Here is an 18058-nt window from a genome sequence, read left to right as displayed (position 1 = left end):
CTTTTTTGTTCCGTAGCGAAGACTATCAAGGACATTGGAATCTAAGACCTTGCTTAGCCAGCGGTGCTTCCAATGGTCTAACAAGGAGGCTTCCGGTCTGTCCCACGCGTCTTGCTTGCTTGCTTAACCCCTTCCCGCCTCTACTGCCTGCCTGGGTCATGGCCTCTCCCATGATGGAGCCGCTAGTGGGCTCCAAAGACCACCCTCCGGCCTTCGCCGCCGCGCCGGACGTGCACGGCGGTGCCACCACCGATGAGAGCAGCACCGTCGTGGACAAAGGCACAGACGCCGATGAGAGCCGCAGCACTGGCGTGGCCAGTGCACGCGCCGGGGAGAAGTCTAACGACGAGGACGTAGAAGAGGATGAGATGTCGGCGTCTATGCAGCGCCGGATGGATGAGAGCAGTGCCGTCGAGAAGGAGGAGGAGGTGTGTGATGACGCGGAGGCCGTCGAGATGGCGGCGCGCATGGAGCAGCGCCTGGGCGCGCTGCCCGGGAAGGCGCACGAGAGCGAGCCGTTCACCATCTTCCGCGTGGCTGGGCCCATGCGCGAGCGCAACCGCCACCTCTACGAGCCGCAGATGGTCTCCATCGGCCCGTTCCACCGCGGCGCCGGCCGGCACCTCGCCGCCATGGAGGAGCACAAGTGGCGGTGCCTCCGCGACCTCCTCGCGCGCAACCCGGACGCGCCGCTCGCGACGTACGTCCGCGCCGCGCGCGATCTGGAGCCCGAAGCGCGCCGCCGGTACGCGGAGCCCGTGCCGCTGACCGCGGACGAGTTCGCCGAGATGCTCCTCCTCGACGGCTGCTTCGTCGTCGAGTTCTTCCTCAAGGGCGAGGACAGGGCCGACGACGCGCTCATCGACGCCGCGTGGGCCATGCAGAACGTGTACAACGACCTCTTCCTCCTCGAGAACCAGCTCCCCTTCTTCGTCATCGAGCGCTTCTACGACATCGCCACCGGCGGCCTCGGCCGCGACTACTTCGTCACCAACCTCCTCGTCAAGTACCTCACCGTGGATTTCGGGACCGCGAAGGACGGCGACAGCGCGCGATCCCCAGACGGCGAGATCCACCACCTGCTGCACCTGTACTACCACTGGTTCTTGCCGCCGGAGGACCGGGCCAAGAGCGGCACCAGCAGCAAGGACGAGGAAGACGCCGCGTTCGATGAGTTGATGGCGAAGCCGGTGGACGAGCGCGTACCGTGGCAGTTGCGTTCGGCGTCGGAGCTGCAGTACGCCGGCGTGACGTTCCGGGCCAAGAAGTCGGCGCGGAGCCTGGTGGACGTGACCTTCCACAGCCGCGACGGCGTGCTCGAGATCCCGGCCGTGGATAGGTACACCAACCAAGCCCTCTTCGCGAATCTGCTGGCGTACGAGCAGAGCCGGGGCCGGTGGGAGCTGCAGCGGTTGGTGAGCTACGTGCTGCTGATGGCGTCGGTGGTGGACGCGCAGCGCGACGTGGAGATCCTGCAGCAGGCCGGCGTGTTCACGAAGGGGGACGAGGAGACGGCGGCGTTCTACTCGCACCTCGGCGAGCTGTGCCCGCCGCCGGAGTTCGTCAACAACTGCTACAACGACCTGTTCCGCGACGTCAGAGAGTACTGCGGCCGCAGCTGGAACCGGCACCGCGCCGTGCTCGTGCACGACTACTTCAGCAACCCGTGGACCAGCATGTCCGCCGCCGCAGCCGTCGTCCTGCTCGTCCTCACCGTCGTGCAGACCGTCTACACCGTGCTGCCCTACTACAACCCCAGCCCGGGATAATCAAGCATGCATTCACACGACCAACCACTCGTCTCGATGCTTCTTGCAAGAGTAAATTTGTAATTGCGTATCATCGAAACTCTTCCTGCGATCCCAAATAATTGCTCAAGCCATTTCTGACAAGATTGCTTGAGAGCTGAGACCATGCTTTGAATATAATGTAGCCATATATATATACTCCAAAAATTTCGTGTGCAGTTCCTGAGATTAAAATTCACATGAAATTCCAATGTCCCAAACAGATTATATCCGTCTGCATCTCTCGATGCACACGCTTGCTTCGACCGCTGCCGCCGTTGACCCCGTCTCTGACCACGGCGCCTCCCCAGTCAGACCGCGGAACGTGGTGGGGCCACCTTCTCCTTGCCACGTGTCCACTTCGCATTCGCTAGCATCCATCTTACCCCACCTGTCAGCGCCACGACTTAAACCCACTGCCGAGTGCTCGTTAGTCGGGCCCACCGGGAGGCCGCCTCCTCGGGAGTCAAATTCCCTCCCTCCGCGTTGTCGTGCTCCTCGTCGTCGTCGTCGTCTTCCCCCGACTCCCCGCACCTCCTCCTCCCCCTCCTCGTCCTCCAATGGCCCTCCGCTTTTGCGGCTAGGGTTTTGCCTCGCCGTCCCCATGGCGCCACTGCGTCGTCCTCTCCTCACGCGCCTCCTCCTCCTCGCCGCGGCGGCATGGGCCGCGGCTGCGGCGGGGGACGGCTGCAGCTCCGGCTGCGGACTCGCGCTAGGCTCCTACTACATCTCGCGGAACCAGACCCTCACCTACATCTCCGGACTCTTCGGCATCAACGACTACCACAACCTGACGCCCTACAACCCCGCGTACCCCAACCCGGACTTCATCCCCGCCGGCCAGCGCGTCAACGTCTACTTCCCCTGCAGCTGCCTCGCGCTCCCGAGGGCGCCCTTCTCCACCTACCTGGCTGGCTCCCTCCCCTACAATGTCTCCACCGGCGATACCTACACCAGCATCGCCGACCACTTCAACAACCTCACCACCGTCGAGTGGCTGAAGGCCACCAACAGCTACCCGGAAAACAATATCCCTAACACCGGCACGGTGAACGTCACCGTTAACTGCTCCTGCGGGGACGCGGCGGTGTCGAAGGACTACGGTCTGTTCCTCACCTACCCGCTCAGGGGCGGGGAGACCCTCACCTCCGTCGCGGCGAACAACGGCTTCTCGTCAACGTCGCAGATGGACCTGCTCAGGAAGTATAACCCTGGCATGGACGGCGTCACGGGGAGTGGGATCGTCTATATCCCTGTCAAAGGTGAGGACTTGTTACTGTTTGTTGATGCTGCTGCTGTTGTGTGATGTGAACCGTGGATAATTCAGTTCAATTCTAGCTTGGTTTGGCTAGAAATGTAGTTCTTACCGCAAGGAATTAGATTTCTGTGCCCAATTGTTTTGGTGCTGCAAGCTTGTAGCTAGAAATAAAAGTGTTCTGCTCTTAGTTTGTTGCGGGGTGTTGGATTGGGTCCATGAAGTCGATTCGGATGTGTTATTTGGGAGGAACTTGCATTTGCTTTGGTTGTGTTTGCAATTGAATTGGTTATGTCACCGTGGAGACACATATTCCTTGCCATGCATTTACTTTCACAAATTGGTTGACGTTTGATTTATGTTACCGATTCCATATGTTGGTTCATGCATTTCTGCATGCACAATTACTCAATAAGGAAACGTTTCCTGGTCTATTTGGGAGGCTCAAACTGCCCTAGAACAATTCGATAGACAAATTCCAGTGAAATCCTCAATGCATTTGCTGATGCCTGATAGTATGAGTTACAGGGTTACATTTTGCTGGCTTGATTCAATTGATTGCAGTTATTTTATTGCATCTATTTGCTTGACAACGCTGTTAGCATCAACTATATGGTCTGATCGATTGATCTTGTCTTGCTCACTGATTGTTTGGTGTTCCAGATCCCAGTGGAAGTTACCGTCCTCTAAAATCACCAGGGTAAGTGCTCTGCCTGCTATATTGTCTTGCAATATTATTCACTTGAATATTGTTAACTCTTGTGCACTCATGCTGATAAGTATCCTCATCTTGTGCAGTACAGGCAGCCTCTGTCCTTTAGCGAGCTAATTATGCTTTTGCATGAAGGCTTTCTGCAAGAGAAACTGGATGCCTGTGATTCTTTTGAGAAAATTGTGATTTTTTACTCATTGCCAAGTCTCATCCACTCGGGCCAGGAAATGGAGCATCTGCAGGAGCTATAGCAGGAGGAGTTGTGGGTGTTGTTGTTGCACTGCTCCTGGGTGTCTTGTTATATATCATATTTTATAGGCGAAGAAAGGCGAAAAAGGCCACCCTCCTTCCATCATCTGAAGGTTCTACCCAACTTGGTAATGATTCTACCCTGCAGTGGAAAGTTATTCTTTTAACATATTTTGTAGAAAAGCATTCTTAAGCCCTGATTTCACTGTTGTAAGTTGTTGTTTTTTGTCTTTTTTAAATATCAGTATAGGTGTTGGTTTTGGTTGTATGAGGTTCCGATGCTTTTGGTGCTCAGATAATTACCCTGTGAAGCAATTATTTGTGCATTCAGAAACCTGGAAATCTTGTTGAGTAAAAGAAGTTTATGACCTATGTGTATGTTTGATGTGCCAAGTCTTTGGTATGTTTGATGCAACCATAAGAACTTTTGAGCACAGAGAGAGTTTTAGTGAACCTTGAATACTTTATCCTCTTTCCCCTTCTTTTCCTTTTTGTTTAACAGTCTTTCTTCTTGACAACTACAATGGAATGGAGCTTCTATTATTTCTGAACTACTACTATATTTTTCCTCCCGCTACTACAGCATCCATGGATAAAGTTACACTGTCAACCAGTCAAGCTGATAGCGCCTCGCCAGTTCCAGGAATTACAGTTGACAAATCAGTGGAGTTCTCATATGAAGAACTTTTTAACGCCACAGAGGGATTTAGCATGAGTAATAAAATCGGGCAAGGTGGTTTTGGCGCTGTCTATTATGCTGAGCTCAGAGGCGAGGTTAGTTCAAACTTTTTGTTGTTGCGTGGATAGTTAACATACGAAAGTGCATTCCACAAACCCACAAACATGTTCCCGCCTTCCTATGGGAGTTTGTACACGCAAATAGTAAAATAATATAAATCTGTGATTGTCCATGCATTCTGACCATGCAAACATTACAATCTGTTCTACGTTTGAAATGACTTGCTTTGGCGTCTCCAGAAAGCTGCCATAAAGAAAATGGATATGAAGGCTACTAACGAGTTCCTTGCTGAGTTAAAGGTTTTGACACATGTTCATCATCTGAATCTGGTTAGTGATTCCTTTGTTTATTTTATTTTATTTTGCTTCGATGGCATATTAGATATTAAATTTTGCTCGTAGGTTTGCTTTACATTTTCCTTTACTTTCTCACAATATATAGTCAATCAGCATACATTTATATTTGGAGAAGTCGCTGTTTGATGAAACTTTTTAGGGGAAGTTTCAAGTGTCAAATACATCTTATTCTGATGTAGTACACAGCAACTTACTCGTGCATATAAAAGTTAAATTCTATTTGCACCGGAGCAGAAAAAGTTCCAGTGGAATTATAACTTTTATGTACATTCTAGGTGAGGTTACTATAAAATTCAACATCCTAGGGATAAAATATTAACTTTTACCTGAATGTCAGGTAGCACTAATTGTAGGTTTGCATCAGAACTCTCAAGAGCACAATGGTGAGGGACTGAGGGTTGTATGCCTAGATGAACTGCTTTTCTTTATTGTTAACATTTACAAGTCACAGTTTCACTGGGAAAGAGTGAGCGATAGCTCAGTTCGTAGAGCCTCCCGTCGAGGAGGCCACCCACCCGGGCTCGAACCCGGGTGCTGGCAGCGGGTACTTCCCTCAGAAATCTGGTTTCAGTGTGATCCTGGCCAGCCAGGGTTCGGTACCCCCCCTACCTAAAAAATCAAAGCCCGGGGAACGTCTCCTCACCGTGGTTGAGAAAAAAAGAGTGCCACAAATCTCAATATCATTTCTGGATGAAATTGTGTGTTATTCACTTGCTGATGATGAATGACATCACCCTTGTACGTGAAGATTGTGCATATTAATATTTTTCACGTCACTTAGATTAAAGTGATTTTGTCACTCAGTAAGGCTGAGTGTAGTTCCTTACCGTCTTCTGTTGTGAGTTGAGGAAATATATGGGTTTGGCCTTTTTATCCTTGTATTCCAGTTGTACCAAAATAGTATCGTTTTTTTTGTAGGTAGGTGGGAACAGTCGTGTAATTTCCCTGTTATATTCATTCAGGTTAATCCTTATATTTTTCTTTTTGCTGCCATTCTCAATGTTTATTTCACACAGGTGCGCTTGATTGGTTATTGCATTGAGAGTTCTTTGTTCCTTGTCTACGAGTATATCGAGAATGGAAACTTAAGCCAGCATTTGCGTAGAACTGGTAATGTGTCGCCTCTTAGATCAGCTGGCTATGCCTATTCTGATGCTTCCTGCAAATTAATCTCCATACACCTTTATATAGGTTATGAGCCTCTGTCGTGGGCTGCCAGGGTTCAAATTGCACTAGATTCAGCAAGAGGTCTTGAGTACATTCATGAGCATACTGTTCCAGTATACATACATCGGGATATCAAATCAGCAAACATTTTGATAGACAAGAACTACCGGGCAAAGGTTGGAATAATTCATGGATTTTTCTTAAAATGTGTTCCGCATCCTTCATGTAATAATTTTGGCTACGATCCAGGTTGCAGATTTTGGTTTAACAAAACTTACAGAAGTTGGTAATACACCACTGACCACACGTGGAGTTGTTGGTACATTTGGTTACATGCCTCCAGAGTATGTGTCTTAAATGTATATGTGTCATTGCATATTTATGCAAACTGCAGAACACTAGCATCTGTGATAAATGTTGACTTATATGGGATATGACGTTTCCAGATATGCTTATGGTGACGTTTCTCCAAAGGTTGATGTCTATGCGTTTGGCGTTGTTCTTTATGAACTTATTTCAGCTAAAGAAGCTATTGTCAGATCAACTGAGTCTGCTAGTGATTCAAAGGGATTGATTTATCTGGTAATTGTCCTGCTAAATCAACCTTTTTACTTTCCACTTCAAGGGAACATGCCAGTGGCCTGGTTACACACTGGTTCTTGTTCTAGTATTGGCTCGGCTGCCTTTCTCATTTAGTAAATGCCAGAGGTCCTGGCCAATTTCTCAAGGAAGTAAAAACTGTCTGCTCTTTAGTTTCACATTTCAATTATGGTAGTTTTTATTTCCCAGTGTAATATCTGCGTGCATTAGCTCTTAGTACATTCAGTTCTGAATAATTGTTTTGACCTCATCATCTGTTATTCCTTTGAGTTTCATGTTTATATGAGGCGTACTTTTGACCTTGCATTTCTCATTTGTTGTCACGTGTTCGTGGATGTTTAGGCAATAGACAACAGGGCAAATTTTTTTTGTATTTTATTGCAAGCATATCTGTAACACTTACGCTTCCAAAGCAATAGTACAGGCTTTGGATGCTTGCTGCAGTTCAATCATTTCCTGCTTAAAGCAATTGTACAGCCTTTGAGTGACTCACAAATCACCATACTAAAAATTGCAGTTTGAAGAGGCTCTCAACAGACCGGATCCAAAGGAAGGCCTTCAGAATCTGATTGATCCGGTGCTAGGCGAGGATTATCCCATTGACTCCATTCTCAAGGTTAGAACCACGCACAGGCTGAGTAATGTTGCTGCATTTTTTTTTTTTGACAAGACGGGCGGAAGAATTGCCTCCATAAATTAAGATAGAAACGAGGTCCAATTACCAAATTACGGAGCTGAAAAGAAAGAAGGTAAACAAGATTACATCAAAAGGAAAAACAGCTACAAAATAAAGGGTACATATGCAAAAATCTATTCTAGGAGACCATCAGTACATCGCCGGCCAACGCTTGGAGGAGCCTGATTTCGTCCATAATGGCGTTTGAGACATGAAGGAATTTTCTTCGCCATTGTGGTAGGTTGATACTGCTGCAAGTGTAAATTTGAAGTGATTCGATCCCAAACAGCCTCCACAAACTTACACACTTTAAATGCTGTACCGTTTCCTGCTCACAGTAGCATAAGCGACAGGTGGGGTTGTGAGGCCAGTTCTTTTTAGCAAGCACATCTGCAGTTTGTGCTCTGTTATGCATGAGTGCATGACAAGCCAAGCAAAGAAGCTGCATTTAGGCTCAGTCATTGCTTTCCAAATGGTAGAGGCTCAGGAGTTAGGAATACTAGCACTAAACTGCACGTTGTATGCAAATCTGGCCGAGTATTGACCATCAGGGCCCCACTTCCATATGATTGTGTCTTCACTATCATTGAGGTTCACTAATTGTAAAGCGATGAAAAGAAGGATGGATTTGTTGAAGTATAGGTGAATTGCCCATCTTTCTCTATCAAGAGCAGAGGTCTCGAGTTCGAGTTCCTATTTTCACGTCTGAGGCATTAGGGAGTCTCCATGTGTGTGTGTGTGGGGGGGTGGGGGGGGGGTTATTTAAGTATAAGTAAATTGTCCATATTTTTCTATTAATTTAGACTTTTGGGTGAGTTGGTCGGTACATGGATACCCTATTAAGTTTTATGCACCAACTAATTCACCAAAAAAAAATCTAAGCTGATAGGAAAATATAGGTAATTCACCTATACTTCAACACTTCCCGCACATAGAGGCTTTCTCAGGCCTTAGACGTGGAAATAAGAGTCGGTTGCAATTTTTTTAATTGCATCCATCAAGACTCAAACTCGAGACCTCTAGTCCTGATACCATATTAAGCTGCATAAACCGACTAACTTACCCAAAATGCTAAGTTAATGAGGAAATGTGAGCAATTTATTTATACTTCAACAAAATTGGTTCACCAGATCTTGATTATTTAGATGCTGCTGCAAAATTACCTTTAATCCTCTTTGCTATGTCTTGCAAAATATGCCAGCCTAACACATCGTTTGTCTTTTGCAGGTGACAGCCCTTGCAAGGGCTTGCACGCAGGAAGACCCCAAGTTGAGACCCACAATGAGGTCCGTAGTCGTGGCGCTGATGACACTCTCATCGACCAGTGAGTTATGGGACATGAACTCCATCCAGGAGAACCAAGGTCTGGTCAGCCTCATGTCCGGGAGATGATTGTGTTTGTAGTATTAAGGGGAGGCTCATCTGTAGTTGTCTGATGCCGGTTGCCAATCAGATGGGCAGAGTGGCAGCGCCATAGTAGCTATTTACAACGTAATTTCTTCTGTTGGTCTTGGATTTCGTCTCGCCTCGTCTTGTTTTCTTTCTTTCTGTTCTTGGAGAGCCGTGCGAGTCCAGTGTATATCTAGTGTATGTCAGCAGGGCACGTGTAAGTTACCTGTAAGATGTTCGATTTTTACACGGGAATGGAAATAAAGGATGTTTTGTAGATAATCCAGCTTTGTGCCTGATATCATCTACCTACCCATCTCGCGTTTTCCGTTGCAAAAGTGTTGTGACTGGAGCTGATGGAAACATGCGTTTGAGGCACTGAAAAGGATGCACCCGATTGCGGAGTGTTTTCTCGATCTGGAACCATAGTACCATGAAACTGTATACTCATGTGACGCCCGTTTGTTTTTTATGCGGCTCGGCCGTCTTCTCGCGCAGCACAGCCTGGCTTAACCCACTCATCTCTCTCGCCGACAGCCTGAGCCTGTTTGTCATCCCTTTCTCTCTGCTTCTCCCATGCCCACGCCGGGTGCAACCGCCATCTGCGCCGTGTGCCCACAATTCGCAACCGCCGGCCTCTCGCGCCTATTTAGCCACCCTCGCTCTCCCGTTCTCACCCAACACCGCCGCCCCTCACCTTTACCGAGCGCCATTACCGGTGAGGAGCTCTGCTGTCACCGACCGCCGCGTCCAAACCTTTCCCGGTGCATCTGAGGTCGCCATTAGCACCGCTGGACCTCGAGGAGTGCGTCCCACCCCTCGGCTTTGCTCCTCCGCCACCGGAAGCACCTTCCCTTCGAGCTCCAATCTCCGTCACCGGAGATGCTCCGACGAAATCTATGGCGGCACTGTCGCTTTCCTGTCGTCGCTGGTCGCCAAACCCCCCCCCCCTTTCACCCTATGTCGTCCGATCGTAGATGAGCAGCCACGATTAAACCAGCTCATACCCCTTCACAAACCAGTAAGATCATGCCACGTGTCACATAATCCCTGTCATCACTCGTGGTACACGTCAGCGCTACGTGGCTTCCACGTATCGGCCACATCACCCACCCGAGCCCAGTCAGCTTGCTAATGCAATAATTAGGATGTTCAATTCAAAATAAATCCTTAAATATCTGAAATTAGGTAATTTTACATTTAGGCCCCAAAAATTTTCTGTTTTCACAAAAGACCCTTTTCAACCATTGTAATTTTACTTTTAACCCCATATAGTTATATTTAATTGCATATAGGTCCCTAAAATTTTACAAATAAGTTCCTAGAATTTTTTGTTTCTATAACTTAGCCCTTGTTCTTCTTCAGAAAGGCCCCTAAAGATTCAAACCCTTATAACTTTTCTGTTATAGCTCCGTTTTAGGCGATTCTTGTGTTCACACGGTCGTAGCAGCGAGTATTATCCGTTAGTATGCTTTTCATAGCACTTTGCTTCCATTTAGTGTACTATTCTTAGATGTTTGTACTTGCTTATTTCTGGTGTGCGCAGTTGCAACAGGAGACGAGCAATACGTGAGCTTGCAAGACCAGATCTTTAAAGAGTTTGAGCAATCAGCTGTTGAAGGCAAGCGTCCTTGATCAATTTAATTGTAGAAAAGTGTGTCTTTTGCTTTCTAATTGCATGCTTTTGTCAATATGAATCCCATGTTTAGAGTTTATTAGTATTTTTCATGATTATCCTTGTCGCCGGTGTTGTAGTTGGGTGTCAAGGGTAGAAATGCTTAGTTGTGTTGTCAAGTCAGGTAGGATAAATGTTCATTTGATTAATGATCTATGCAATATGAGCTGGTTTAGGTAATCTTTTGTAGCAACATGGAACATAGGGATCTAGGCAAATTGGTTTGGTTGGTATGGCTGTTGTGTGAGCATTGGGCGATGTGCAAGTACCTGATTTAGATCATAAGGACCGGTTCATGGACATGTAACCCGTCATAACCATGAGGCTTAATGGTACGGCCTGGCTGATTAATTGGATGTCCTCCTTATTCTGTGCACACCAGTGGGCGGTTGAGTGGCACAAGAGGGAGTCTCTGCAGTAGATGAAATCCCTGTTAGCGGTGAAGCTTTAGTGGGTGTTTACAGATTTGGAGGCACCTTGTAAAGGCCTTGTAGTGATCTATAGGCACACACATCGGAAGTGTGTAAGGTACCGACGGGCACCTGCAAAAGAGTTGATCACGACTCGTGGATAAAGTGTGCAGACTCTGCTGAGTATAAAACTGATCGATCAGCCGTGCTCACAGTCAAGAGCAGGCTTAGACTTCTTCGTGATTAGTGGGGGTCTTGGATGGTTGGTTTTGGGTAGTCAGATGGTGGTACCTCGATGATTTGGTAACCGGATATGGGATATCTGGTGAGTCTGGTAGTCGGATGGAATCCGATGAGCTGTCCCTTTAATGTTGGTATCGTCACACATAGTAAATAGGATTGCTAAGTTATTTTTTAGTCCTAGATTAGGATGACATAGATACAGTAAACATGAGTTAAGCCTTTCTTACCTTAAGCCTTCATGTCATATTTTTTCACACTTGCTGAGTACTACACGTACTCACGCTTGCCTTCTGCCAACCTTTTGATGCTGCTCAGAAGATGAGGGCTTCCAAGACATCCTGGTCAATGGAGTTGAGTTCTAGGTGAAGGAAGTTTTTTACCTGAAGACTATATTCTAGGCTGGCGCTCCCCCGAAAATGCCTGTGGATGGATGGGAAACCCGCTACCGTTGGAAGTTATCTTAGTGTTTTCTTTAAGACCTACGAGTTATTTTATAATGAATCTTATCGTTATGTAATGACACTATTATGTTATCACTTATGAAGTCACAGTTTGTATGAAACTTAATTCTGGCATACTTGTGGAATACATCTGGTTTATTCTTTTGAAACCGGGTGTGACAAGAGGTGATATCAGAGCCGTGTTGACCGTAGGATGCAAGCCTAGCTAGAAATGGTCGTTATTAAGGACACATCTCTATCAAAAACTAGTTTCTGAAAATGTTTTACTCTACTCGTTTCATTTCTGTTCTCCTTTCTATTGCTGTTGTTTATATAATCTTTGTAAAATGGTTATTGAATCCTCTCTCTCTTTCAAAATTTTAGATGACCCGCACGAAACAGATGCCCCACAAGCAAGTTCGAGGCTTTGTTCCTGCTAGAGCTCTCGCAGAGGCTACTTGGGCGTTTCAGCTGCCCGTGGAGTTTCACTCTTCTAGACTTTAGGCGGGGAGTTTCCTTGCAATCTTTGGACGATCTCGAGGGTATGGGCTATCAGGAGGCCCCGATCTACAAGGGAATCAAGACCCTGCTCAACGGCTATGGCTACGCTTGGATGGTAGAGGTGATCGTCTTTGAGAAGTTCCCGAACAACGATGGCCACAGGGTGCGCAAGATCCATTCAGCCCTCGCACCGAGAGAGACTTTTGCAGCTGTGATCTATGACGCAGCTCGCCAGGCACTTTCAGTCATCTGTGCAGAGTACCCTGTCACTATTCAGACTACACAGTACAACTTCTACCCGCAGCGTAGGAGTGGAAACTTTGAGGTTATCTTTGCCGGCACCAATAGGGATGGTGATGCCAGACTGGTGGAGCAGCTTCACCTCACTGACACCTTGACTTAGGAGCTAGACGAAGCCCTTGACGAGCTACACGACGTGCACCTGAGGCTCGCCAAGGCAGAGGAGAGGATTCACACCCTTCAGGCTATGATGACTGATGACTCAGAGGCGGAACCAGAGGAGAGGCTTGAGCCAGAGTTGCCCCGTTCTCTCTCCCGTAAGAAGCTCCGCCTTGACGCAGCTCTGCGTGTTGCACCGCAGGACCTTTCTGAGGGTGGCGATAGTTCCTAAGCTAGAAATTTTCCACCTAGTAGCAGTTTAGTGTCGTTTAGAGTCGTTTGTTTTATGATGTAATGGACCTGTTTGCTTTCGATGCTGTGAGCTTGTGTGTTAGGTTTGCTTTGTGTGTGTCGATGCGATGTGAAAGCTTGTCTTTCGCAGTTGTATCCGTCTTTGATCTATATATATTAGCCTATGAGTTCTTCGTTATGCTTCATCTGTCCTTGCCCTATTCTCGTTTCCCAATCTCATGTCTTGGTAACCGTCAGATGGTGAACACAAGGAATGTGAACAATGCTACCACCAACAGGAACAACGCTAAAGGCGATAACCCCAATGCTCACCCCCAGGACGACAACCAAGATGGCTTTCCCTCATGGAACAGGCGAACCAACCGGAACCCAATGGACCCAATGCAGATGATGACCGCGCATAATCAGATTCTACAGAGACTGGCGCAAGCCATGGCAAGACTTCAACATGCACCCCCAGCTTATCAGGCACCGCCACCGCCATCGCAAATGCAGTCGCAGAACAAGCTAAAGGACTTCCTGAGCACTAAGACACCTACGTTTGCACAGGCAGTCGAGCCAATGGACGCTGACGATTGGCTCAAGACGATTGAGAGTAAGCTGCAGATTTCTCAGTGCATAGGCAGGGAAAGAGTCCTCTTCGCTTCTCACTAGCTTGTAGGACCAGCTTCAGATTGGTGGGTAGCTTACACTGCAGCCCATGATGACCCACAAGAGATCACCTGGAGAGAATTCAATGACAGTTTCCGCAAACACCACGTACCAGCAGAGGAAGTGAAACTGAAATGAAAGAAGTTTCTTGGATTACAGCAAGGTCCAATGTCAGTGCGTGAATACCTTACCAAATTCACGTAGCTATCCCGCTATGCCCCCCGGAGATGTGGACACCGATGAGAAGAAACAAGACTGTTTCTTAGAAGGTTTGAACTCGGGACTTTCAATATTCTCTCAGCCAATGAGTACCCGAGCTTCTAGAAACTTGTTCACAGAGCCTTTATACTGGAAAAAAGAAGTAGAATTTCGGAGAAGAACACAAGCGGATGATGCAGGGTCAGTCTTGATGCAGGGTTAGTCCACCCAATCTGCCATAGATAGTGGCGCTACCAAACTAATATACGAGCCCACCAAATTAGAAAATTTCAGCAGCATCTCCCCTGTAACTAGAGGTATAACTGACCAAACATCACATAACGATAGATACAAATATTATCACACTAACAATAGTAAATATCCTAGCAAACGAGGAACATACCTCAATCATACATCCATGCCATAACCAGACAAACATATAACAAACAACTTAAAAGTCTAAATTGATAACACAACATAACTAAATCAAAAGTAGAGGCGTTCGTGCAAAACGTGACATCACCTCAAGGCATACCTGGAAAGATAGCAAGGCTGAGATTTTCGAATCTCAGCAAGTGAATTATTTTAACAAGATATTTAGCTACAGTTAATTAAATGTTCATCTTAAAAAAGATAATAAGCTGAACAGGTTAACAATATCTAAAAAAACATAATTAAACTTGACAATACAACAACGGCAACATGCTATTATCCGCTAGCTATGTTTCACCATAGCATTATTAAACTAAAATAGTATTAAAGACTTCCTTGCAATATAAAAATAATAGTAAAGCGATTAAAGTAAAGACATCCATATGAATACATATGTATGTATATGCCATACTCTTCATCACCCTTACCCCTCCTCGGGTAACATAAGGGTGTGCACTGTACCTCTTCTCGAGTAACATATGTTTTCATACATAGGTATAACATGCTTCATGCATAGGTAACAATATAACTTTCAATATTGCACATTATAATAAATGAACAACTTCAAGGCGACAAATCTCACTTACTTCACTTCTTCAAGAATTCAAGTAAACTTCAGAAAGTAAATTTAAAACGTCATGAATAATTGAAGGACATAATTTCAACATAGATATGTACTTCATGCTTCACATTCTAGAAATATAAATAACTACAAGAGAGAGGACATATCTCACTTTCTTTACTTCGTAATCCAGGAAAAACATCAATTCTTCATAAGGCAGAAAGTAAGTCACATACTCACATTTAGTTTAATAAGTTATTAGTAAGTGTGGTAATTAAAAGATAGAGGTAACCAAATAACAAGGTAAATCATAGCCATCCGCTTCATTCACTTGCCTTTAATGATGACAAAGGCGGGAACTAGCTGCGTTTCGAAGCGGAACCACCTAAACAAATGTATGAATTAGCACCAAAATGCCGCAATAATAAAAAAAACAAAAGGAGACACGCTCCTACACCCGAAAACTCCCCAAACACAACAACCAAAGGTTACGGAAAAACATCTATCACTTCTCTTGCAAGACACTAAAAGGGTACTGATGTCGCCTAGAGAGGGTGAATAGGTGTTCCTATAAAATTAAAACTTCTTAGCGGATTATACAGAATCCGGAACCTCTAAGTTTAATACGGAACTTCTAGGTTCAACTCAGAACCTAAACACGCTGGGTTCAACTAGTGCTCTAACACCCTAAATGAAGTGTGGTGGATTGAAACCCTATGGTGATAGACACACATAACAATTCTAAGAAAGATATGCAAGAGGATTCAAGAATTGATATCATAAATATAGGTACAAGTATGCAATTCAATTCTACACAAAATATGCAAAAGGAGAATGAACGAATTGCAAGCAAGCATATAGCAAATAAACACAAAAGTAAAGAAGACACGGAGACACTTGATTTTTTACCGAAGTTCGGACACCTCTATTTGAGGTTCCTACGTCTCTATTGAGGGACTCGGATACACTTGAGCCAGATCTTTTTTAATCCTTTTCCTCACCAAGCTCGGTCACACTTGAGCTTGGGCTTTCACTCTTGATTTTTGTGAGGAAACGTCTAAATAGTATTCTAATTAATCATTAAGTCAATCATTTATATAATTACGACTACAATGATTAACCAGAATACCATCCTGATAGTCCCGTCATGTGTTTTGTGCACAAGATCGGAACACGCGCTTTTCCAACATATAACATCACAACAAAACTTGATAAAGAGTGAGTAATGAAATTATATTACAAGCATTTGAGTTATTACAATTTACAGCAAAAAAGAACTAGGAGGATAAGAACAGTTCATCTCCTAATCAAAACTAGAAACTACGCAACGGAAGAAATAACATCTATGAACAACAAAAGATGAGTAGCGCCATTTGCCCTAAGGCGCCACCCCAAAACATCGTCACTCGAGTAGTTTGCACTACTCATTCCCGCACCTACATCGGCGAGCGTAAAGTAGCCAAACACTACCTTCTCCTCGTTGGTAGCACCTGAAAGAGCAGCGTGAGTACGGAGGTACTCGCAAGACTTAATACATAATTGATACATATAAATAACCCGATTCCAAGAATTTTGAATTTGGATATTGGCATGGATCGCCCATAAGGTTAAGTGAATTCATATCGAAAGCAATTTTGACACAATATGTGAGCATCTACACTTAACCAAATATACCCTTTTATCATGTATCTATCAACATGAACATATGTGTAACTGGAATCAATAATAATTCATCACCGAACATCTCTATCCATACCCTACATACCATACCACATCATCCCACATTCGTGATTTTACGACCAATGCTGATGGACAGAAGCATGCTCATGATCGAGAACGTGGCAATTCGAATTATCCTTACACCCTGTAGGGATACAACTTTACCCACATGACTCGAGGATCATTCAGCTTGCGTGACCACACAGGCCCACACAAGGGGTACTCGTGTCAACCTTTCTCATACCCAGAACTACCCACTTGCGCATGTCCCTATGGCACCGGGGTTACCGTGAGCGTGTCACAGACACCTCCGGTTCCCCGCCACCTTGTTTCTCCTTTTTTTTTTCTTACGCGTCATAGGGCCACAAGACAAGCGTCAGCACGACGTATGATAATCGTATTATCTTACCATTAGATGGACATGTGGTTAGTATGAAAAGTGTTAAAGCCAATGCCACCGACAGATGGTGCTTAAACGATGCAAGCGGTCTATGACATCTGGGTTCCTCTCCCGACCTATCCCTAGCACCACCCACATTTCGTCTCATCCTCACAACTCATATATCCCAATGTCATTACCATTGTGAATCAATAAATAAGCCCTAAGCTCGCGAATAATGGTTGAACCATCGCTTGACTTCTACCGAAAGACTTATGCATTGCTAAGTATTTTGATTAACCTTTTGAGTTAGACGTCAACATTGTTAATCTAGGTTACAAGGATGAGGATCATCAATAATTCAAGGTAGAAGTAATGCAATCAACATAGGTTCTACCTATATAAACCCGATATCGTCTCGCTAACCATGCAAACATACCCATAGCATAATCTATCAAATTAGACATCATATGATCCAAAGTAGTAGGTTGAGTATGCTTAGATGCTTTCCTTGCTGCTCCGGTGCTTGCCTGATGCTACCTGCGTAGCACTCATAGAACTTCGAAAGTTCGACATCACCTTCAACCACTTGGACCGTCACCATCACACTCTCTAAATGAATCAAGAATGCATCGCATAAATAAACAAACGACGGAAAAGTGTGCACATGATGCATGCTCGAATAATAGTAGAGCGCCGTGTTTCGAAAATATTTGCAAAAGATCAACAAATAACTCGAGTTGGAAAAGGTTTGAACCTCGGATAAGACGCCCTAAGGTCATATAGCTTTGCATAGCTGGCGGTTAGACCGACGTTGTGGTGGCAGTTAGACCGGTGGTATGCAGAGAGTTTAGGGCCTTGGTGGTCAGACCGATGGTATGATGGTGGTCAGACCGATGGTATGATGGAGGTCGGACCAACAGCTGACGGTCAGATCGGCCTGAGCGACTATCAGACCGCTGGAACCCTGCTGGCGGCACCTTTGTGAGGCTGTCGACGAAGGCTCTGGCGAGTCTTTCTACCGTGAAGGGTACTGAAAAGCTCTAGGAGACTATTGGAGTGCTTCTAGAGTGGTTTAGATGAAATTCACTGAGCCAAACTTGGAAAACTCCATGAATAGGGTCTAAGCTAGGGTTGAGTTTGGGCCTAAATGACATGAGGATCGATTAGAGCCCGGGAACGACAGAAAACGGTAGGAGACGTCTCACCTTAGTGTCAGGAAACTTCCTAGCAGGTTGGAAAGCTCCGGGGAAGCTCCGATTTGTGG

General features: G+C 45.8%; 2 protein-coding genes across 4 annotated transcripts; both read left to right on the top strand.

The window, feature by feature from the left end:
• Window positions 1-30: 30 nt before the first annotated feature.
• Window positions 31-1902, top strand: LOC133898289 (UPF0481 protein At3g47200-like). 2 transcript variants are annotated; one of them, XM_062338920.1, is made up of 2 exons: window positions 31-370; window positions 404-1902. In XM_062338920.1, the coding sequence occupies exons 1-2, from the start codon at window positions 159-161 to the stop codon at window positions 1767-1769; spliced, it is 1578 nt and encodes a 525-aa protein (XP_062194904.1). In that variant the 5' UTR covers window positions 31-158; the 3' UTR covers window positions 1770-1902. The 2 variants fall into 2 exon arrangements, with proteins under 2 accessions (XP_062194904.1, XP_062194902.1); XM_062338918.1 differs by having other exon boundaries at window positions 33-1902.
• A 96-nt stretch (window positions 1903-1998) lies between these two features.
• LOC133898287 (chitin elicitor receptor kinase 1-like) lies at window positions 1999-9212 on the top strand. Of its 2 annotated transcripts, XM_062338915.1 has the most exons (11): window positions 1999-3049; window positions 3706-3742; window positions 3980-4131; window positions 4587-4777; window positions 4982-5071; window positions 6115-6208; window positions 6290-6441; window positions 6515-6609; window positions 6712-6847; window positions 7383-7481; window positions 8769-9212. In XM_062338915.1, the coding sequence occupies exons 1-11, from the start codon at window positions 1999-2001 to the stop codon at window positions 8931-8933; spliced, it is 2262 nt and encodes a 753-aa protein (XP_062194899.1). In that variant the 3' UTR covers window positions 8934-9212. The 2 variants fall into 2 exon arrangements, with proteins under 2 accessions (XP_062194899.1, XP_062194900.1); XM_062338916.1 differs by lacking the exons at window positions 6515-6609; window positions 6712-6847.
• Window positions 9213-18058: the final 8846 nt, after the last annotated feature.

The sequence above is a fragment of the Phragmites australis genome, chromosome 18 (genome assembly GCF_958298935.1).
Source record: "Phragmites australis chromosome 18, lpPhrAust1.1, whole genome shotgun sequence".
Classification (NCBI taxonomy): Eukaryota; Viridiplantae; Streptophyta; class Magnoliopsida; order Poales; family Poaceae; genus Phragmites; species Phragmites australis.
The sequence above is the reverse complement of the archived record's forward strand: the minus strand, read 5'-3'. Positions and strand labels throughout refer to the sequence as shown.